Genomic DNA, 22,038 nt, shown 5'->3' on the forward strand with positions numbered 1-22,038 from the left:
TTTTTTTTTACAGTTTCACTGTGTATTATATATTTTTGTACTGTAGAAGAGAATTTGAAGTTTTTGTGATAAGATGTATTTCTATTTCCACACTTATGTCAGGCCCTTTTGGCTGCTAAAGTGAGCTTGAAGAAGCCCTTGCATCCCAGCCAACCAGTAAAAGCCACATAAGCGCCTATCAATGGAGCTATTTGTCCTGGAGACTCTTGATCATATAATTTACAAGCAGGCATCAGCTCCAGCCAAGAAAAGGTCTGAACACGGAGCAAAGTACTGAGGGTTTTGCAAGTATGAGTGTCTTCTTTCAAATACGGCCAGCAGTGCAGCATTTTAAGCTCAGGTGTTGCTTGGCAAGGAGCACACACACACACACGCACACACATACACAGTTCCAAGACCCTATAACTCAAACATGATATAATAGCTCTTCCCCTCCTCTAGGCATGTATAAAAAAAAGAATCAATCACGGATATGAATTATTGTATACTTCTTTGGTGGTGTGTGAAAGATAAAGATACGGAGGAAAGAAGCAGACGAGAGGAGGAGATGCATGCTTCAAGGAATACACAGCTTTAACACTGAATTGTCTGCTGTATGTGGCTATTTTTGTCAACATATGTCCCAGGCATAGACTACAATCTGTGCACACTTCTGCAGGTTTGCTCTGCAGCAATGACAATGCTCCAGGCGCAGCCCATTAATGGTAGAGTGAGGCCATTCCAATAGTCATCCAGCTGGCTTTGGTAGCGCTACAGCTGAGCAATGGGTTCTGAATCCAGAACACGTCAACATCTGTCACCCCACTGACCTACTTCTCATCGTCCTCCCTTACTCACAGACCTTGTTTACAAGTGGATTTAAATCATGTCACAGACTGGGCTTTAAGCGTCGTTTTACAGGCAGAGGCCATTCATATCATTGACATGTAATGGACATCACTCTGAAGGATGACACAACCCATGTTTACTCACAGGCCAGAGCAAGAATTTGCAAGACATTAGCACCTCTATAGGATCATTGACAGGGTGACCCCCTGACCACACAAACAAATATGTCTTCTGCTTTGACTGAGAGGAAGCAACTTTACATTTGTTTGTTCCTTCTCATTTCATATTTACTTCAGGTTTTTTACAAGTGGGAACCACAGCAGGTGTCACATTGACCTATGTGCACTTTCTTGTTTTCTTCTTGCAGGCTATTTCTTTTAATGTATTTTCATTTACAGCAGTGTTTGTTTTTTTCTCCATCCTCCATCTGTGCCCTCATCTTGCGTTCCTCCCTTTTCATAAAAGAATGCCCGACTTGGCTCTGATGCCTTGATGCAAAGTGACCAGCCCGATGAACCAGAGGAGGCCCCCAAAAAAGACAGGAAAGGCAAAAAGAACAAAAAGAAGAGAGACAAGGGCTCAAAAGGCAAACGCAAAGGCAAGGGCAAGGGCAAGAAGGGATCCAGGAAGAAGAAGCATCAAGAAGAGGGGCTTGAGGACGGCTTCCTCCGAGTGTCCACAAAACTGCCTGAGTATCTGTCCCAGGAACCTTTTCTGACCACAGAGCTGCCAGAAATTAAGACCACCAAAGAAACGGCCATTCCTGCTGAAGACCTCGACAAGACCCTCGTGGAGATGCCCACACATGAACCTGACTCCACGACCGAAGCATCCGCTTTGGTACCCAGCACAGTGCCAGAATCGGTGGTTACTGAGGAGGTAGACAAGTTTGCCTCCAACCTCACCTCTCCCACCATTTGCAGTTCTAACCGATCACTCCCCTAATACCTCCTAACAATAGTGAGCACCTCTTCTCTCTCCAGTTGCTTTCCACCGCCACCACCACTAACCAGCACCATCCTAATCATCACCTCCTCTTCATCCCCTAGCAGGAAACTTGGAAAATGCATCTTAAATGAGAAATTGTGTTATCTCACTCAGCCTTCTGGCAGTGTGTGTTTTTTTTCCCCTTTTTTCCTCCCCACAACATGCACTAGCACATGCATTCTACTTATCCAAAAAGCGGGGTATGCATGGTACATACAGCATATGTTTTGATGTATACTGACTTGCAGGGAATATTGTGCTCAGACTCCATACAAACTGTAACTGTATAAACTGTACACAACTGTACATATTTTGTTAAATTCAGTCAATCCTAAACAGCAACAGAGAATGGATGTTTCTGTATGTCTCCTTCATTTTTATTTGCTAATTTCCCAAGTAAACTAATTTTTCATGCTCATGCTGTTTCTGTAGCTGTTGCAGTCTCTGCCATGCTGCGACATGAATCTGATGTAGTCCATCAGCTAATTACACTCCAGCGCTGTAATTAACTGCACACCTGTCAACCTGTATTCTGGATAACCCAACACATTGCAATGAATTCCACCTGTATTTCTAACATCCCTAACATGCAAAATGTGCCCTCACTTGAAGACATCATGTGCTAATGAGAACTGCTCGGTCTGCCCTGGTCTATCGCTGCTGTGACACATTCAAACCCACGTGTGTGTGTGTGTGTGTGTGTGTGTGTGTGTGTGTGTGTGGCTTCCAGGAGGACAAGCCTGTGAAGAAGCCAGTGGTGGAAGAGTATGAAGATGACCTTTACAAAGACCTCTATGAGGATCTCTCAGTTTCCACGGTAACCGTGGGCCCAAATGTGACTGAATATGAGGTAGGTTAAATGCAAATACAAGAAGTGTCCTTACCCAAGCATTTAGTACCTTCCGCTAATGGAGTTCTTCATCCTTTAATAGCTTGTCCAATATGAAGATTACAAGAATGACACAGAGTATGAGGAGTATGAAGCATACACTGACGGCTTTGACTTTGCAGAGCGAGACAGAGCGGAGACATGGGACGGACAGGTAACTCTCATAACGAGCTCATCAACTAAGTGGTCATGACTTCAATTGCCTTTGTCAACTGACTTTCTAACAATCCTCATATATTCATCCGTTTCCCCACCTCAGGGCAGCGTCAGAGGAGAGAAAGGCCAGAAGGGAGAGCCAGCTATTATTGAACCGGTGAGCTCCTGGAGGCATTTCATGAATAATCTATTAGCCTTAGTCATGAGCATGAGAATAGGTTTATATTCACCTGATGTACGTTCCATTCTACCTGTGCATCTTTCCAGGATTCATTAGCTGCGGGACCCCCAGGTCTACCAGGGCCAGAGGTAAGTCTGCTCTCTGCCTGAAAACAGGAGAAAATGGAAATAATGGTCATTGTCTCCGTAGTGATACAGGATGTGGCATAATGTGTCCATCCAGATAATATCAAGAATTTTGGATTGTAGCCATCAGGATGCAACTGTGGTGTTCTTATGAAAGGAAACAGGGTTTTATGTCCAAAAGAGAGACCCATGCACTACATCTGTTGCAAAGATAAATGAGACTTTGATGATATTGTTGTTTGGTTTATATTATTTTAAACATGAAATTCCACTATTATAAAGAAGAAAAACAGTTCTGACCCCAAACTAGATAAAGATAATCTTGTCAAGCATTTGCAGGGTTAGAGTAGTGACACATAAGACAATCGTCTAATCGAAAAGCTAACAGTTTGGTGAGGCTGTTCGATGTGTTTGAGTGCTGTAAATGTGTCCTTCACAGGGGCTCACTGGCCCAGCTGGACCGACAGGCCCTCCAGGACCCAGGGGAGATCCCGGTGAATTGGTGAGTGTGGCTTCGGATGTGGACTGAATGACTGAAATTCTACTGGGGTAGTTTGACCTCAGTTTGACCCCGTGAGATGTGGATCAGTTTGAATCGAGTCCATGGGATCACAATGTCCTGGTTCAATGGAACTGAACCTGCTGGACCTTTAGGGACGGATGTTGACTCACACATGTTTGACCTGATTTTCTTATTTTGTGTGTCTGATTGCTCGGATAAGTGATTCATCACAATGGAACATGCTCCAACACACACACACATACACACTCTCACACACGCACGCACTGACAGATGCTCTGTCATTTCCCACTAGCTTGACGGTCTTTATCATTTTGCTTTGCAGAGACGATGATGGCAGTTGATTACCATGCAGATCCCCATGGCTTGCAAAATTTACACGCTTCTAGTAGCTACTTATAGTTTAGTTTCAGTCCACAAAACAAACCAACAAACCTGATTTATTTCCAAAGATTAAATCAAACGAGACACAACAGTGGGAACTGGGTGAACAAATTCAGTTCACTTACAAATATTTAGGCATTGCATTAAAGAGTAAATCATTTTCCTAAAAAAATCCTGTATATAGGCTATTAACTTTTGAGACTACTGGTCAAAAGTTTTAAAACACCCACAGTTTCCTGTCATTGACATTTATTATTCAACATCTCAGTGCAGACTAAACTGAAAGCATATAACAAAAAATAACCAAATAACAAATACTCAATGTGTCTTTTTTTTTGACTCATTCAACAGCCAAAAATGTTCCTTTAACATTTCAGCTGACTGTCAGGCTGTGGGATGAACCTGACCAACTAGTCTTCATGTGTTAAACTACCTTTTTCTTACCACTGTCATACAGTAGCAACCTACGTTACGGCTTCTAGCAGTACAGTAACTGTTTAATGGTTCAGGTGGTGTAGTGGGTGGGAATATGGGCATTTGTTGCATAAAAGCACCAATTTCAATTCTTGTTAGATTACCTAGTAATCCGACTCACGCTATCTTTATGACTCACTACATTCAATTATGTTAAAATGGTCATTTGCAGTGTATAAAAACAAGATAAGGTAGTGTGTGTGCATGTGACACACCCTGGGAAAAAAGAGAGTAAAGGTTGTTTTTACAGTGATTAGATTACAGGGATGTTTTTCTCTCCATTTAGATTCCCCCACCTCCCCTCCTTCTCTCCCTCATACATACTTGCACACTAACACATACACGCACATACATTATCCCTTTACCTGTCTGTTCTTCTCAGGGTCCCCCAGGACGTCCAGGTCTTGCCGGGGTTGATGGGATTCCAGGTCCTCCAGGAACCTTGTTGATGCTACCAGTAAGACCTAAAACACACACACAACACACACACACACATACACACAGCTTGCCTTTTCCCAATGTGGTGTAGTGGCATAACCACAAGGGGGGGCTGTGTGATTGAACTTCTTTACATTTGGGAAATCCTACAATGGGGACTGACTCCACCTTCTCATTGTCCCCAGTTCCAGTATGGAGGCGATTCCCAGAAGGGACCAGTGGTGTCTCCCCAGGAGGCGCAGGCACAAGCTATTCTGCAACAGGCTCAGGTACATGTATCAGTAGCCTGCACTTGGTTGCCATATTATGACATAGTGAGAGGTGACATGCCCATTACATGCTCTTCGATGGTCATTTCATTGCATATTAGAACACCAAAACAAACCATGATGTGCAGCATAAATAAACCATCTAGTTGTGCTTTTATTCCAGCTGTCAATGAAGGGACCTCCAGGTCCATTGGGTCTCACAGGACGACCAGGCCCACTGGTAAGGCATTCCTCTGTCCTTGACCAAATTTGCATCGTACCTCAAGGGCTCCGGCAACCTTTAACCTCAGCTTCACATTCTGGCTGACCAGGCATAAGCTCTCCTCCCTCCCTGCTCTAACCCCACATCATTATGCATGCTCAGTATGTTAAACTCTCTTGTGGAATCTGCCCTCATTTATATATTAAAAAAAAAAATACTGTAGGTTTGCAGATTTGCTCCTAGTTCATTTGTTTTTTTCTTCTTTGGTGCCAAAATTAAGTGAAGAGTGGAAATGTCCACCAGCAACCCCACCCCCATGCACCAAGGCATTCTTTAATGACCTTTTGTTTTTATTTTTGCAGGGCATTCCAGGTCCCTCTGGGCTCAAAGGGGACAGCGGAGTCAGTGGCCATTCTGTAAGTCCGAACATTATTTCCAGCTCACTACTAACTTCCTTTATACCACTCTTTTTCTTTGTTACACTATTGATTTCCTCTTGTCCTTGTGCTTTCCCCATTTACACCTCCTCCCATTTGTCCCGCTCTATTCCTCCCTCACACAGGGACCACGTGGGTTGCCAGGCCCTCCTGGAATTAATGGAAAGCTAGGAAAAAGGGTGAGATACCTTGAGCATTGCACGTGTCCACACTGAAAATCTCTGTGTCTGCATGCATTGCGTTGAAGGCATACTGTGCCAGCTGTACATATAAAGCAACATCCTGTTTTAACTGGATTGTGCATCTCGTAGGGGCGGGCAGGAGTGGACGGGGGTCGTGGAGCTCCAGGTGAAACTGGCACTAAGGTAAGCTTTTTTAGAGCTATCACTGCACTGCAATGCAGTAGTGATAATCTCATCTAGACAAGCTGCACAGAGAACTCACGGATTTTGTACACCAACACAGTACAGTATTATCATTTTTGCTCGAAATTTGGATACTATTTGGTTTTACTATTTGTCTTAAAGCTACATTGGAAGCTGTTGGACAATTTAGTAATTCTCTCTCTGTATTTATACTGTATAGATATAGCTAATACTGCTGTTGAGTTTCCTTGCATCCAGTTTCTCTTTTCCATGAACTCAGCAATATCACACATGTCTGGGCAGCAAGGCTTTGCACGATAACAAACTATCTCCACTTGCAAGTGTAAGCCTTTAGGTATCAAGCAGCCCTCAGCTTATTATATGTATTGACAATGAGGCAACTCAATACCTAACAGCTGCAGGAAGAACTTAGTAAATAAATCAGGCTCCCCTGATGCCGGCCTGACAGAACAGCAGAGTCTTTATCAGTCAAAGCAGCATTTTAGCAGACCTACAGCTAATCTGAAAGCTTCCTCTCGCTGACACACACTCAGAGCAGATGGGAGGCTCTCTGCCAGGGGAGACTTTCACTACAATTCTGCTAATGTTTACACATTATCGTATGTGTGCGTGTTTCAGGGTTTAATGCCTCTCTATTACTTCTCAGGGTGACAGGGGCTTTGACGGTCTGCCAGGTCTCCCAGGAAACAAGGGACACAGAGTAAGTTTGATTCGGTAACTTGACATTGTCACTGTATTTATTTAGTCCTTCAGACACTAACAGGCTAAAGTGGCACGCATGAGCACGTTACACACCATACAGCAGATGTTTATTTGCATATTATGATCATGATGATTATTGTGATTTCTGTGATGACGGTGTGCATTAAAAACTGCTCTGCTATAAACAGAACAGTCCTAAATAACTTGAAGCTTGCAGCTAATGCTTTTATCTTGTAGGGGGACAGAGGAAAGCCTGGTCCTCATGGGCCTGTTGGAGAGTCAGGAGAAAAGGTGAGTGCTGGGTACCTTCTAAAATCGACTTGTAACAACGAATGCCTAGAAAACCCACCCTACTGCAGTTCTTTGTTTTGCTTCATTTTTCCATCAAGCAAGGTTAAAAGGGAAATCCTTTCCAGATCAACGAATCAATTCTACAAACCATTTAAATGGTAAAGCATCACAGATCAAAGTGGGCTTCACTGAAATGAAGTCATAAACTCCTGAATTTTTAATTCAGCTATGCTGGCCTGAGTTCATTCAGTATCAAGGTTTGCTAAAGAAATTAAAACCAGGCAGTGCAACCCTGACATTGAATTGAAAATATGAAAGATAGAGGCTCTGTCAAGATCGTATCTATCCATACAGGCAGGCGGGTGAAGTTTGAGAGAGCGGTCTATTAGTCCTTGTTCAAAGATATTTGAGCCTTATCTGTCAGGCAGTGAATTTCTTTAATGAGCCATTTTCACAGATTATGTCGGTGGGATATAAATTCATCCACACCTGGGGTTGACTTAGAGAGGTGCATGAGATTTATGTGTTGAATCTGTTTCCTTCTTTGTTATTCTAGGGATCTGATGGACCTGTGGGGCCAAGAGGGCAGCCAGGCGAACCTGTGAGTAACTGCACCTGGAAGAGTATAATATTCCCCTCACATCACAGCACACCTCTATGTTAAAACATGCCATGGTTATTGTGTCTTTACATTAAAATGACTTAATGTAGAAGCTGCATTTTCAAGTCTTTGCTTTGGCTTCTCAGAAATGCACAATTTTTGTAGAGCAGACTCACAGGAACAAGTGATTTCCACAGTAAACCCTGAGGGGGTTGTAGGGGATCACAGGATTTAGCCTTAGCAGAGGTTTTGGGCAAAATCTTAAAGGAGAACTTATAGAAATGCTCTACAATAGAAACAAAATTTTACAATATGCAACAATTACGAAAAAATAGTACAGACAAACCTTATTAATGCAGCACTGCCAGGGTGTTCAGCCATACATTAGCAGAGAAAAGGCCACCAGTAAAAGGCGTAGGGCTTCACTTTGAAAACAAAACAGTGGCAGAGCATGCAAGTGTATTCACATTCTGTCAAAAAGTAACTTTGGATCAGTGAGAGACCATGAAGATCTGAAGAGCACCGCTGAAGAACCTGTCATTTTTTTCAGTGTGTTCTTTTCAGAGCACACTGGATGATTGGTTATGACTCACACTCCATCTTTCTCCCAGTTGGTGAGGTTGGAGCTCAGCAGGGCTCTGTCCCACCAAATGGATCACCCAGCGCAGGGAAATAGAGTGCCATAAGACACGTTAAGGAAGCTGTGTTAAACTACAAAGACACAGGAAAGGACGCGTGTTGGTTGTTTTGATGAGGAGTAGGCAGTGATGAGGAAAGTGAGAGAGCAAGAGACGAACTGAAGACAGAAATTTGGTCGGTGGTGAATGAGATAAAAGAGATGGAGACAGGGAAGAGGAAAAAGGGAGATTCGGAGAGGGAAGAGATAAAATCCTGGCCTGAATGATTATATTTCCATATCAATCACTTCCCAGGAGATCACAGATGTGGCTTTGGAACAGGTGGCTTGGCCAGCCTACAAAGAGGGAGGCTGACAAAAACAGAGCACACAAACACATTCGCGCAAGCACAGCCTAGCACAGCCTCTGTGGCTAGCACATACAAAACCAGATGCACACACACACACACACGGATGGACACACACGCTAAAATATATTACCCATCCATGTCTGTGTTTCACTCTCTCTCTGTCTCTCTACTTCTGATGTATGATTTAGTATTCCACGCTCACCACAGCTCATCATGCATGCAGGTTAGCTGCTGACTATTTGCTGTGTTTTGTCTCCAGGGTACTCGGGGTCTTGTTGGGCCAAGGGGGCCACCTGGCCCACCTGGCCAACCGGTAAGTCAACATCGCCTTGATTACAAGATCAGAGCTATTCAGTCTCTTCAACTCTATAAAAGCCCCCTCCTAGGTGCACGGAATCATCAATATGCCACTGAATATAAACAGGGAAACTATTGAACCTGTCTCAGTCAAACTTTGACGGATCATCCAGTGTTTTCTAACATGTTGTTTTTTTGTGCATTTTTCAGGGTATTCAAGGAACTGATGGAGCACAGGGGCAAAAGGGCAATCTGGTCAGTGCTGGCACCTTTATTAACAAATTACCCCATAAATGTCACTATATAACACTGATGACCATAATACAGAGTTCCCTGAGATTTACTGCATGGTGGACCAGTTTCACGTGACGTGTGTGCACATAGTGTGATCACAAATAATAAATATATGACAGTTAATAATGACTGGCTGCATGGTGAGTGATCATGTCAGCTCGTCCTTTCCGTGTGGCCAACAATGCCATGGCACAGGGGATCCAGGACTTCTGCTATAATATATGTTCAGATAGTTTTCAGTGAAAGTGAGTATGTGAGCTACTGTTCTTTGAAAGTGATCTCGGCCATAAAGACATCAGCTGGAGTGGATTAGTCTGGCCTTCTAATGAACCTGGTAACCAGTCATGTGATGATGAGCCTACGACAAAGGTCGTGCTGAGTGTGTGTGATTACCAGTGTTTCTCGTTCTCAGGGTCCAGCTGGAGAGATCGGGCCGCCGGGTCAACAGGGAAATCCAGGAGTACAGGTGCTGCCACACAAAGAAGACTTAATCGCATTTTAAGTTTTACAGCATGTCAGCAGTCTAATCCAACCTGCCATCTCAAGACATCCACACATACTGCTGATTCTGACACATATGCACACACACAAGCAAAACCTCAACTCCCATCCTTTTCCTATAGTCTTGTGACACCTAACCTGATTGATGCTTTGTTCTGGTCCAGGGCTTGCCTGGTCCTCAGGGTCCCATTGGACTGCCAGGAGAGAAGGTAGGTAGCATGTCTCTCACTTAATTTCAGAATTAAAGCTGTGACCTTGTGACCTCTGTCATCACATACCCAAGGGAGGCTGGCTGAGCAAGACAGTACAACCCAGCCACTTCTGGCTCCCATTTAGACAAGATAAGGCTAGACAGGAAATCAATACACAAGATACACACACACACGCTGGCGTACCAGACAGGAGGACCGGCCTTGACCGGTGTACTTCATGAGGCTAGACTGATGAACGAAATAAAAACTGCACTTAGTCATAAATACAACATGTTTGGGAGAGGAGTAGCAAAGTGGTAAATGTGGTCTCTTAGGGATGAGAAGAGGTGTTCTGTCATAGCTGAAGCTTTGCTAAAGTATTCATACCTGTCTCCTTCCCATACAGGGTCCCCAGGGGAAACAAGGCATGCTGGGACTAGCAGGCATTGATGGCCCTCCTGTAAGTACACAAATGCATACATTAGTGCAAAACCACAGTCACATGCATGCATCAACACACACCCTGCCTCTGCACGTCCAGCATCTAGAAAAAGTCTCAGATTACTTTGAGATTTATGGACCCCACTCTACATAAACATACAGATAGTGCCACTGAATGCAAATGACAACTAAGCTGCATCAATTGATTTACTAGAAAGTCTGCACTTCATTCAAGAAATGGATTTTGGCAACTGTAGTTCATTATTCAAACGTTTTGAACAAAATAGGTAAAATATATACTCATTCATCACAATATACAAGCAAAACCTCATAGCTACCACATAATAAAAGCAAGAAGCCAAGACACTGGTGACTGAGTATGCAGCTGTACTTTCAATTCCATCACTTGATGCTATATAAGCAATAAATGCAACTAAATTGTTACGCACATGCTTATATGTACACATATATCCATATAGAATAATACCCAGTAAGTGTGTCTAGTGTAGCCAGGAGGATGACATTTGCCAACTGGTATTTTCTGTCATCTGCCACTAGGGGAGCACTGGAGTCGTTTCTGGAAGTGATCCAAAGCTGGTTGACATTTAAAAAAAAAAAAGAAAAGAAAGAAAGGAAAAATCTTCTTAGAGTCTGGCTTTTCTCATCTCCCAGAATTAATTTCAGATTGCAGTCAGACAAATCTGAATGACTTCACTTAATCTTTCTTGTATTGCTCTGCAAAGCATTATGACACACAATGGTATTTTTTATGGTGCTTCACTCTGAATGCCATCAGGGTTTTCCTTCCTCTTCACTGGTTGGGCACATTCAGGAATTTCAGTCAAGGCAGCAACACAATAGTGATTTATTTGCAACAGAGCTAAGTCAATTTGATTCATGTTTTTTTTTTTTTTTTGCTTCAGGGTCACCCCGGAAGAGAGGGCCCCCCAGGAGAGAAAGGAATTCAAGTGGGTAACTGAATATCTGAGGCTTGTCTTTTATAGTGTCATAGCAAGAGGTTGAGATGCAGCCTCGTGTGCTCTTTCTTGCAATCTGCTGTAACTATTCACTCGCTTGTTGGGTTACAATAAGGCTCTCTCTCATCATTATAATCATTGTGTTCCTACGATGTCATCATCTTTATTGTACAAGAGCGGCGGCCCATTAAAGTCAGCAGCATGAACTCATCAGCATCATCTGCCTTTTCTCTTTCTTTCTTTTCTGACAATTAAGGATATGGTACAGTGACTGAGTGCATTGCTCAGTCATATCTGGACAGAGAATTATATTGTTTCTGGCTGCAAAAACTGAATAATACTGTTGTTTTTTGTGCTCTCATGTAGGGCTTACTAGGCGCTCAGGGGCCTGTTGGGTACCCAGGGACCCGAGGAGTCAAGGTGAGACATAAAGGCATCATGATCTCACGTGTAACGTCCACTTAGATATCTATTCCCTCACGCATTTTGTTCGGCTTGTACGTGTCTGCCTGTGATGGACAAGCTGTTTGAGTCCATGACTGACAGGTGACAGGTGGAGGGAAAGCAATGCGCTTCTCAAGGGGACTGCTAACAACGGAGCGAGGAACGTTTGACGGAGAGGAGGAACATCACAGTCAGACAGAGCAGAGCTGTGTGCATTAGCACCGCAGTGCACTCCATTTCAACTTCAAGCCTGCTTTTGAGATTGAGAAATGACAGTGAAGTTGGGATATCGCATTCTGCCTGCTGTTTGCTTTTGTCACATGTTTACGGGTAATTCTGGCTTTGTCGAGCATGACATGAGTGTAGGGTTGGTAATTGCTCAACAGAGCATGTAAGGTCAAGAGAAAAATCAATACATACTAATTAATCATTTCAGTTTTAAGATGAGGCATCTCTGGAACTCCAGTGAATACCAGAGTATTTTCTTCATATTTTCTTTTTTTTTCTTCCCTTTTTCACAGGGGGCAGATGGAGTTAGGGGTCTGAAGGGGAGCAAAGGAGAAAAGGTGAGTGAAAAATCTGGTGAGCCTTTGTTCTGCTGCTTGTCAAGCTGACTGAGGATATGTAATGGAGTGCAAAACAATCATGTCATTCACAATTAAAGCAAACTTCATTAGACATCACCTTTTGTCACTGCATTACAGGGAGAAGATGGCTTCCCTGGGTTTAAAGGTGATATGGGCATCAAGGGAGACCGGGTGAGAGCGTCCTCTAATCACCTCTGCACAATTTCCTGGTAGTTACTCTCCATCAGAGTGGAGATAAAATATATCACTCTCATTTGGATTTCAGGGGGATAATGGAGCTACGGGTGGACGTGGAGAGGACGGACCAGAGGGGGCAAAAGGTCAAGGAGGACTCATAGGAGATGCTGGCTCTCTTGGGATCGCTGGCGAGAAGGTACTATTTTTAAAGATTAAATTTACATTGCAAGACAAGGTTAGGACAAAAAAGAAAGGGATAGGGAGATTATTAGGTGGACTGCAAATTATAAGAAAAATCTTATCTAAAGCTACTTTATCCTGCTACATCCATGATAGTCTGAGGTGGAACCATTACTTTTTCGTTTCTCAGTTTCCAATTGTGACAAAAATATCTTATAGATGAAGTGGAATAATGAACATATGGATGTTAATGCAACAACATTTGTGAGATCTTCATAAAGCAAAACTGCCACTGAGCCAGTGTGTATATTTAAGCATTTAATCGTATTTTCATCACTATGTAAATTAATGTGGAGATATCCCTTCTGTATTACCACATACATAGTCAGCAGTGTGTCATAAAAAATCTTAATCAAATACTTTTCATGCAAATTTTTTCTTTTCTAACATTTCCCTGGTTTATTTCTCCCTCCCCACTCTTTCTCCCACTCCCCCTGTAGGGTAAACTTGGCGTGCCTGGATTGCCAGGATATCCGGGAAGACAGGGTTCTAAGGTGATTAAGCATTGATGAGCTATTATGATCAGTTATATCATGTGTCCTCTGGTTCCTTTATCAGAGCTTTAACCAGCAAGATGTGTGTCTTTGACTGGACTGTTTCCTGTCTGATTAAAAATAAAGGATGATAAATGGCTTATTAAAAAAGGCTATTTTATTAATAGTTCATTAGCGACATCAATTCATTACATGTTGATTAATGGTGTATTTAAGACTGTGTTGGGCTCATGGATTAGATTTGCTTTAATTTGATACAGTAGTTAATTATACGTTAATGAGACATTGGGGGTGATGTGTGATGAATGAAAGGCTGAGGCTGATTAACCTCTGTGTGTGTCTCCAGGGATCACTCGGCTTCCCTGGTATGGCAGGGGCCCCCGGAGAGAAAGGACGAAGGGTGAGGACTGTGCTGACATTTTAATCCACATCACTTTCTGACTTCTTAATATGTAAACTTTTCTCTGCAGGAGCTGTTGTAAAACTGAGTGATAAATAACTGTCGACCTCTACATTGCAGGGTCCAGCTGGTCAGCAAGGACCTGTTGGCCAGAGAGGTCCTAATGTGAGTGCAGAGTACAGTATGGGTGCCGTGCCTATGCAGCATATTTTTTTTCAATGTGCAAACCTGTTTTTACTCTAATGAGACACCATTTCTTGTTTACAACTTGTGGGAGTGTTGCATCACTGCAGTGTTTCCATATAACCACACGTCTTGCCTTCCACCTCCATGTGCTAATCAGGCTGTTGTTTGTTTTCCAATAGGGAGCCCGGGGGGGAAGAGGAGTAAATGGGCCTGGTGGAAAGCCTGGAGAAAAGGTGAGCCCAGGCTGACACACAGACACACACCCAGACAACAAACACTCGTGTGCATGCAGTTACACATACATAAACACGCACCTGGCTCCCTCATTAAGTATTAATGAATGCGGCGACCAGGTTTGAGCTGGTTGTTGCTGTTCACTTCTGGATGACAGGCCATCTGGTGCAGTGAGAAGTCTCTGTCTGAAAGGGGATGCTCCAGTTTACACTCTCACCCACGAAGACCATCTTGGGAGAGCTAAAGATTTGTTGTCAGGCAGAAAGCTATCAACAGTAACTGTGTAACTGTGTTTTTTATTAGTCTTATGTCTTGTCCACCTCGTAGGGTTCTTCTGGACAAGATGGTCCTCCAGGATCCCCTGGAGAACAGGTAATCTTCAGAGGCTCAGATAACCCTGCACATAAATGAGGCCATAGATATAAAGCCTGAAAAACTATTCTGGTATCACAAATACAGTCTCATAAATCATTACAGGACAAGCAGCAGAAAATACGATCTGGGGTTTTGGTTCAGAGTTGTGATAATCTCTGTTATTACTTTCTAGGGTCCCGGAGGAGCACAAGGAAGACACGGTGAACCAGGACCTAGAGGGCCTAATGTGAGTGGACATGCACTGTGCAGTTGTTTGCCCTGTGATTTCATGTTTCTAATTTTTTCATTCCACATTTTATGCTCACCTTTGTTCAACTTAATTTCAACTCAGTGATGTAAGCAAAATGTGTCCTTTACAGGGTCAGCCTGGAAAAGATGGGATACCAGGTCATCCAGGCCAGAGAGGGGAACCAGTGAGTCACCTTTACTCTCAATAAAGCTACACCGTTTGTATAGAGCATTTTCCTCTAGGGGTTGCACACCCCAGCATTAAGTAAAGTCCATCTGATTGATTGAGGTATGACTACCTTTTTGTGTTCACACAACATAGAAGTCAAGAGTTATGACTTGAGCATTGAATTATTTAAGTTCCTTTCAGAGTGCAGGCTAAGAGGCCCGAACTACACGTAGTACAACAACCTGCCCTACCCACAATCCTCAGATTCTACCTACTGCCTCTCTTTTCACCTCTTCATTCATAGTCACCAGGTTCACTTGTCTCATTCTTCAGGGCTTCCAAGGCAAGAATGGCCTCCCTGGACCCACAGGTGTTGTAGGACCACAGGTAGGAAGATTACCCCATTGTATATTGGTTGATCCGAAAGCAAACAGCTGCCTGTTTCAGGCAGCATGTGTTTAAATAACTGTAATGTGATGTTTGTCGTCTGCTTTGGTTGCATCAAGGGCAAATCTGGTGAGACAGGTCCAACCGGAGACAGAGGCCATCCAGGTTCACCAGGACCACCGGGTGAGCATGGTTTACCGGGAGTTGCCGGAAAAGAAGGCGCCAAGGTGAGTGGTTTTCATCATAATGTCAGGATCATAATCACTTACCAGCATCACCTTATTACTGTTATATTAGATAAAACCCAAGGACTCTCTCAGCACTGCCTGAATATCTTATCTTGCCGGTCTCATCCTATCCTCTAATTTGCTAATAAATAAGAAAGGAAACCTTGCTGCGTTGAGTGTATTATAGCTCATAAAAGATAAATGTTCCTACTTGGTGTGACTCGCTGGTTGCTGTGATTTATGAGCACATAAGGAGCCTGCTGTCTGCTGGCTACTTTCCTGATATCTAATCACATATGTGTGTCTGTGTGGTTTCCAGGGAGACCCAGGTCCACCAGGAGCCTCAGGAAAAAGTGGCCCTGCTGGGCTCCAAGGCTTCAGAGGGAGCCGAGGGACCCCTGGTGCAATGGTGATTCACAATTACACAGATTTCATATCCTCACCCTAGTTCACTGTCCACGTCAGAGTCTCCTGAAGATTATAATTAGATCGTAAATCAAACTTCAATTGAAAATCACAAGAGCATACCAATTACATAAGAACTTACGCAAACTGAAACTGTTGGACAGGTTCAACCAAAGCAACTGTAACCCACTGTAACCCACTGTAACCCACTGATCATAAATCTTGTTATGAATGTGGTCACTTGATGGTGAAGGCTGATGTCTGTCTTTCCAGGGTCCTGCAGGTCTGAAGGGAGGCGAGGGTCTACCTGGTGTGGCAGGAGCTATTGTAAGTCTGATCTTATTAAACCGTCTCCCATCCCATCCCCTGGTCTCTATTCAGCTGCTATGTGATATAGGATGCTAGGGCATACGAAGCAGCAGGCTGTTTCCATGGTGATCAGTGATCGTGACCACCACATTAAATCAAAGACTGAATCATGTGACATACTCACCTCTCCGTCTCCTCTTATTCTACAGGGTGCTACTGGAGAAAGGGGTCCCTCTGGGTCGGCTGGAGCCATCGGGCAGCCAGGACGGCCCGGTGGTGTGGGTCCTGCTGGGCCGATGGGAGAGAAAGGCGAGCCAGTAAGATTTGGAACATTGCTAATTTTATTTCTTCGACAACAGTTTCCATTAACACATTGTCGGCCGTCAGCACCCACCACTGGGTAATAGACGACATGAGCTCTCGTGTCTTAATGTGTGATCATGAGACAAGAAAGCAGCAGAGAGGTGCAAAAAGAGGAGACACAGAGAGCAATACAGAGGGTGAAATATGAATGTGATCAAGCCTGCTTTTTTGGGGTGCGAGTCTCCATCCTGGTGTGATACATTAATCAAAGTGTCATGCTGCCGTATGAAGATAATAAGTATTTTAGCAGTTGCTAGATCTAAATGTGTGCTTTTGTACCATCTGTTCCTCAGGGAGAAAAAGGGCCTGTGGGACCAGCTGGGCATGATGGGGAAATGGGACCTTTGGGGCTGCCGGGGGCTGCAGGACCTGCTGGGCCTCCTGGAGAGGACGGAGACAAGGTATTGGCACTTGATAATTAGCATGCACATCTGTAAATCACTGTTTATTTGACTATTTTTTGACAAATCCTTCCTTGTGTATTTCTGCATTCATCTCTATAGGGAGAGACGGGAGGACCAGGACAGAAAGGCAGTAAAGGAGACAAAGGAGAATCTGTGAGTTTGAATTTCGAGTGCTAATGTCACATTATTACTTTGCATCACCAGGAGGTAGAACTCGACTGGCTTATAATTGGTTTGGAGTAGCTCATTCTAATAATTTTGGCTGCAGAGTGCATTCTCTGGTGGAATGAGCAGATGGTTTTAATCATGTCTCTCCTCCAGTAAAAGTGTAGTGAACTGTCCCTCTGCTTTTGTAGGGACCCCCAGGACCTGTTGGAAGTCAAGGACCTGTGGGACCGCCTGGACTGCCAGTATGCATCACATTAAAGCATATTATCATATTATAAGTTGGCTATGGTTTGTGCAGTGTTAACAATGGCTATGTGTCTGTGTATGTTTCAGGGTTCAGATGGTGAGCCAGGTCCTCGCGGACAGCATGGCATGAACGGTGCAAAAGGAGATGAAGGACATCGGGGATTTAAGGGGGCAACTGGTCCTCCTGGACTACAGGTAAATGCTGGTGTTAAATCGGGACTTAACTGCATCTCCTGGGGTCACCTCTGACTTGACATTCATTCGTTAGCTTGTATCAGTTTCCATGTCATGTCTCAGACTGCTCGCTCACCATGTCCGCATTTGCAGGGAATGCCAGGACCACCAGGAGAGAAAGGAGAGAGTGGGCATGTTGGCTCAATGGTGAGTCCTGCTCAGCAATCTCAGCACATACAGCACTCATCACACATCAAGCCTGTTCGAAACACCACCTCCCTCACATTTTGCACTTTGTTTGCTTCACGATTATCATGACTTTGACCATGTGTATTATTAGGACACTCCTCAGTCCAGTCATTGTGTATGATTAAATTGATAACTAGAGAATAATACTGGCAGTGTTCCCCATGATGCTCTAGGCTCAAAACCTCACTGTTTATAAATAAGTAAAAATTGGAGCCCTGCAGTGTGCAATTTATTTATTTGCTGTTTTGTTGTTGTTGTTAGTTTGCATTTTATCTCAGCACCTGCCCTGCCTCTACTTTGTGAGATTAGATTAGAGATTAGATTGATGTCACAAGGTGCAGGTTTCACTTGTGCATAACTGCACATGACAATTATATTCAAGCACCAAACAAATACTTGTTTACTAGTGATACACAGACTACCGTTACAGAATAATGCAGTAAAAGTAAAAGAAAACAAACAACTATACTATAACTATACTTACTATAAAAATCACCCCTACACTGATAAAATGTTGATACCCCGTTAGAGGAACAATTAATTAGTATGAATGTTAGTATGCTACTATAGATGGAATAGATAATGCAGCCTCAAACAGAGAATTGGCAATCCTATTGTACTATATAATACATTTCATACCTCATACTTAAAATGAGGACACTCATTTTCTTAACTTAATAATGAGTCAGTATTACATCTGAATTATACATTATACTGTAGGTAGCCTAACATTATGTGTAATTACATTATTGTGTAGGTTCAAGGTATCAGCAGCCTATGAACTATAGCTGGTACACAGACGACCCACCACAGCTCATTAAACTTTAATTAGTGCCACCTATTTAGTTTGTTAGCACCAGCTGTGCTGATCCTGCTGCTGTTGGTCAAACTCATGAAAGAACCTTTCCCTCTGCCGATAATCATTAGTGTTTACCGCCCTCAAACTCTAGGCAGTGGTCTTGAGTGGAGCTCGGCTCCATCATTAGTTTCAATGATGTTTAGCCCTGTGTTTGCTCTTACATCAATCAAATGCACAAAAGCTGAGTCATTTAGATCAGTCTGTTGTACTCCCTGACTCTATGAGCTTAGGGCTGTGTTTTTCTATTGTGCTGGCCTTGACAACACTGAAAGTCTCACCTGTTGGGCAACTGAGGCAACTTTGTTGTTTGCTAAGAATATGTCTTTCTCAAAGCAGATAATTTGACAACAGAAAATGTAACATCTGACAATAGTTATGGTTCTTCTATTCAAATCTAAATCAAATGAGGCTATTATTAATAATGATTCATATAGTAAAGACAAATCACAATCATGTCCTAATGACACTGTGCGACACAGCTTTGTGTGGTGATGATGCGTTTGACCAGCAATGAACAGCTCTAATAGCTACATGTAACTATCCTTAGCGGTTAACTTCATGCAAACCTGTCAATTCAATTTTTTTTTTTTTTTATCTAAAAGAAAGATTATAATTAAATTATTTATACTCTAATACTGTCAAGTTACATAGTGATGGGTGTTGATGCTAGACTGGTCTATTGTGGAGGTGAGCCACAGCCCCCATAATTGGCTAACTCTAATAATAACAGGATCTGTGTGTGAAACACAAGAGATAGCACATAACTAAATTACTATAAATGACTTATTTGTGTAATAGTACTGAAACATATTATTATTATCATCATCATCATCATCATCATCATCATCTGCACCTGTACTGTATATGTATAAGAGTGTGTGGTATGTATAATAAGTCATATTGACAGTTGAGCTGTAGATGTTGTATTTATTTAGATTACTGGTCCTCAGACAAAAAAATAATAATTAAATTCTCGTATAGTGAATAAATGTATGTTTGTATGAAATGACTCAATCATATTACTATGGAATATTAGAAAATTCTGTGGTATTATTCTGGTGGTGAAAGAATACAACCATGGGTTAAAAACGTATTTATCTCTCTGTTAGCTTAAAATAATAGATCAACAATGTTGGTGAAAAGAATGAAAAACCTTCAGACCTGTTAAACCATTCAACCCTCTAACATCCTCAAGTCATCTTTTCCCTGTGTGATGGATTTTCAAGGCTGAGAGTGAAAGACAAAATAGACCATGACTTCATGTGCAAAAAAGACAAGGCCAGAAACTGAAGAGGTGGTCCTGTGTGTGAGAGGAAGAAAAAGACGAAAAAGAGAAAGAGAGTGACAGAAAGGAGGCAGTGGAGCAATGGAGTGGAAGGAAGAGGTGGGGGCACTGATTGTGAGCAGGAAGACGGTGTGACAGCTGCTAATCAGATTAGCCTCAGCCTTGGCTGTCTAATGAGCATCCTCCTTTGTGACAGTCATCTCACAACGCTGTCAACCATGAACACACGCTCAACAAGATTCTCTATAGCCTCTCTTCTCACAGTCAGATTAGGGAGGGGATGCATCAAAATGGAACTAAAACAAAAGAGAAAGGGAGAGACAGAGGGAGAGAGAGAAATAGAGAGACACACAGGGAGAAAGATGCTGTGGACTCAGTGGGGAAGTTTCATTCATGTGTGAGCGTCGCGGATCACAAAATTCTCCCCTCTAATGCTCAAGTATCTCTCCGCCAGAAGGATATGCGTTTCCTCTAGTCCCACACAGTCTCTCTCTGGGCAGATTGTCTGTCTTTCTGTCTCAGTGTCTTTACAACACAAGACTCCCTCCAAGACTTCAGAGTGATTCAGAGCACAGCTCCACATCTACTCAACTGAAACTGAAGCCGAGCACAGTTAGGATTAATTGCTTGGCGCTCTCTTGAGCTGCACAGAAGACTCAAATCACATGCCGTCACTGTGGTTGAAAGAATATGGTCTTGTACATCACAGACTAGAGGTTTTCTTATTAATAAGAGAGAGGGGGAAGGTGGGAAATATTGAGAAAGAATCAGAGCCTGTGTCATATTGAGGGTAATGACCTGTCTGGACGTCTTCATCATGTCACTACGATAATGATCATAGATACTGGGGCCATTACATAAGCAATCCACCATGGGCTGACTTCTAACTCTCATTTAATTTCGGAGGCACCAGCCAACCCCTTGCTCAAATTCAGTTTGTATCTCTGTGTGTATTTTATTAATGCTGTATATCCTTCTTGTCTGTACTGAGATTCTAATAAAAACATTTCATTTCTCTCTCCGCAGGGACCCCCAGGACAGCATGGCCCACGAGGCCCTCAGGGCCCCATCGGTGGAGAGGTAGACAGCAGAAACATTTTTTTTATGCCATTGTTTTTATCACATATTTGGGTTTCGATGTGCGCAAGATGACTTTAGTAATATATGATGGAGGAGAATACTCTCTACACAAAGAGAGACAGAATTCTGTTACAGTTTATTTCAACAAGCTGTTCATGTGCATCTTTGCAACACAGCTAAATATTCCTTTGTGTTTTGTTTAAAACCTAATTTCTAGCAAAAACATTTCAATAAGACATGCACAGACTTCACAATAAGTGTTAAATTAATTGAAATAATAGATGCACAAGCATGGTCTAGTTCATTTGGTAATTGTGATTATCATAATCAGAATTACCAAATGTTATAAGTGGTTGTCTCATAATGAATAAATGTGCATACATTTTCATAACTTTTGTCTATGGGATCTACGTCCTGTATTTTTAAGATAATTCACAGAGGTCTACTTAATTCTAGGTTGGTTCTTTTTTATCATCATATTTTTGATCTACTTTATGTACATTTTAATTCCATATACAGTACTGTGTATACATAGAGTTTTGATATTTTTAAGTGATGGCAGATTCGTCCTTTTGTGAGTTATACAGAAAACATGATGGTGAATTGTCTTCGGACTCTAGAAGACTCTAATTCAAGTTGCAGCCTTATCGAAAGTTCAAACCAAACAGTAGCTGATCCTCACACACACCACAGATGCTTATGTTTTCCAGCCCCTCATTTCTACATATACAGTCTACCGCAGACCCTCCTCTGCGTTTGAAACTTGAATTATTAAAGAGTATTAGGATAT

The 22,038-nt window shown here is 42.7% G+C and overlaps 1 protein-coding gene across 1 annotated transcript in view; it reads left to right on the top strand.

Annotated features, from left to right (window-relative positions):
* col5a3a (collagen, type V, alpha 3a) overlaps window positions 1-22,038 on the top strand; it is a 46,791-nt gene that overhangs the window by 15,666 nt on the left and 9,087 nt on the right. The window contains exons 6-48 of the mRNA XM_083977574.1: window positions 1,294-1,707; window positions 2,546-2,665; window positions 2,748-2,858; window positions 2,964-3,017; window positions 3,128-3,169; window positions 3,606-3,668; window positions 4,927-5,001; window positions 5,168-5,251; window positions 5,415-5,471; window positions 5,816-5,869; window positions 6,016-6,069; window positions 6,202-6,255; window positions 6,923-6,976; window positions 7,216-7,269; window positions 7,826-7,870; window positions 9,117-9,170; window positions 9,365-9,409; window positions 9,861-9,914; window positions 10,114-10,158; window positions 10,547-10,600; window positions 11,505-11,549; window positions 11,925-11,978; window positions 12,524-12,568; window positions 12,707-12,760; window positions 12,855-12,962; window positions 13,447-13,500; window positions 13,847-13,900; window positions 14,021-14,065; window positions 14,266-14,319; window positions 14,648-14,692; window positions 14,868-14,921; window positions 15,055-15,108; window positions 15,426-15,479; window positions 15,599-15,706; window positions 16,026-16,115; window positions 16,385-16,438; window positions 16,630-16,737; window positions 17,077-17,184; window positions 17,287-17,340; window positions 17,544-17,597; window positions 17,689-17,796; window positions 17,929-17,982; window positions 21,195-21,248. Of these exons, the coding sequence (XP_083833700.1) occupies window positions 1,294-1,707; window positions 2,546-2,665; window positions 2,748-2,858; window positions 2,964-3,017; window positions 3,128-3,169; window positions 3,606-3,668; window positions 4,927-5,001; window positions 5,168-5,251; window positions 5,415-5,471; window positions 5,816-5,869; window positions 6,016-6,069; window positions 6,202-6,255; window positions 6,923-6,976; window positions 7,216-7,269; window positions 7,826-7,870; window positions 9,117-9,170; window positions 9,365-9,409; window positions 9,861-9,914; window positions 10,114-10,158; window positions 10,547-10,600; window positions 11,505-11,549; window positions 11,925-11,978; window positions 12,524-12,568; window positions 12,707-12,760; window positions 12,855-12,962; window positions 13,447-13,500; window positions 13,847-13,900; window positions 14,021-14,065; window positions 14,266-14,319; window positions 14,648-14,692; window positions 14,868-14,921; window positions 15,055-15,108; window positions 15,426-15,479; window positions 15,599-15,706; window positions 16,026-16,115; window positions 16,385-16,438; window positions 16,630-16,737; window positions 17,077-17,184; window positions 17,287-17,340; window positions 17,544-17,597; window positions 17,689-17,796; window positions 17,929-17,982; window positions 21,195-21,248 (3,099 nt within the window). The remainder of the gene's footprint in view (window positions 1-1,293; window positions 1,708-2,545; window positions 2,666-2,747; window positions 2,859-2,963; window positions 3,018-3,127; window positions 3,170-3,605; window positions 3,669-4,926; window positions 5,002-5,167; window positions 5,252-5,414; window positions 5,472-5,815; window positions 5,870-6,015; window positions 6,070-6,201; window positions 6,256-6,922; window positions 6,977-7,215; window positions 7,270-7,825; window positions 7,871-9,116; window positions 9,171-9,364; window positions 9,410-9,860; window positions 9,915-10,113; window positions 10,159-10,546; window positions 10,601-11,504; window positions 11,550-11,924; window positions 11,979-12,523; window positions 12,569-12,706; window positions 12,761-12,854; window positions 12,963-13,446; window positions 13,501-13,846; window positions 13,901-14,020; window positions 14,066-14,265; window positions 14,320-14,647; window positions 14,693-14,867; window positions 14,922-15,054; window positions 15,109-15,425; window positions 15,480-15,598; window positions 15,707-16,025; window positions 16,116-16,384; window positions 16,439-16,629; window positions 16,738-17,076; window positions 17,185-17,286; window positions 17,341-17,543; window positions 17,598-17,688; window positions 17,797-17,928; window positions 17,983-21,194; window positions 21,249-22,038) is intronic.

The sequence above is a fragment of the Trachurus trachurus genome (genome assembly GCF_905171665.1).
Source record: "Trachurus trachurus genome assembly, chromosome: 8".
In the NCBI taxonomy this organism is placed as follows: domain Eukaryota; kingdom Metazoa; phylum Chordata; class Actinopteri; order Carangiformes; family Carangidae; genus Trachurus; species Trachurus trachurus.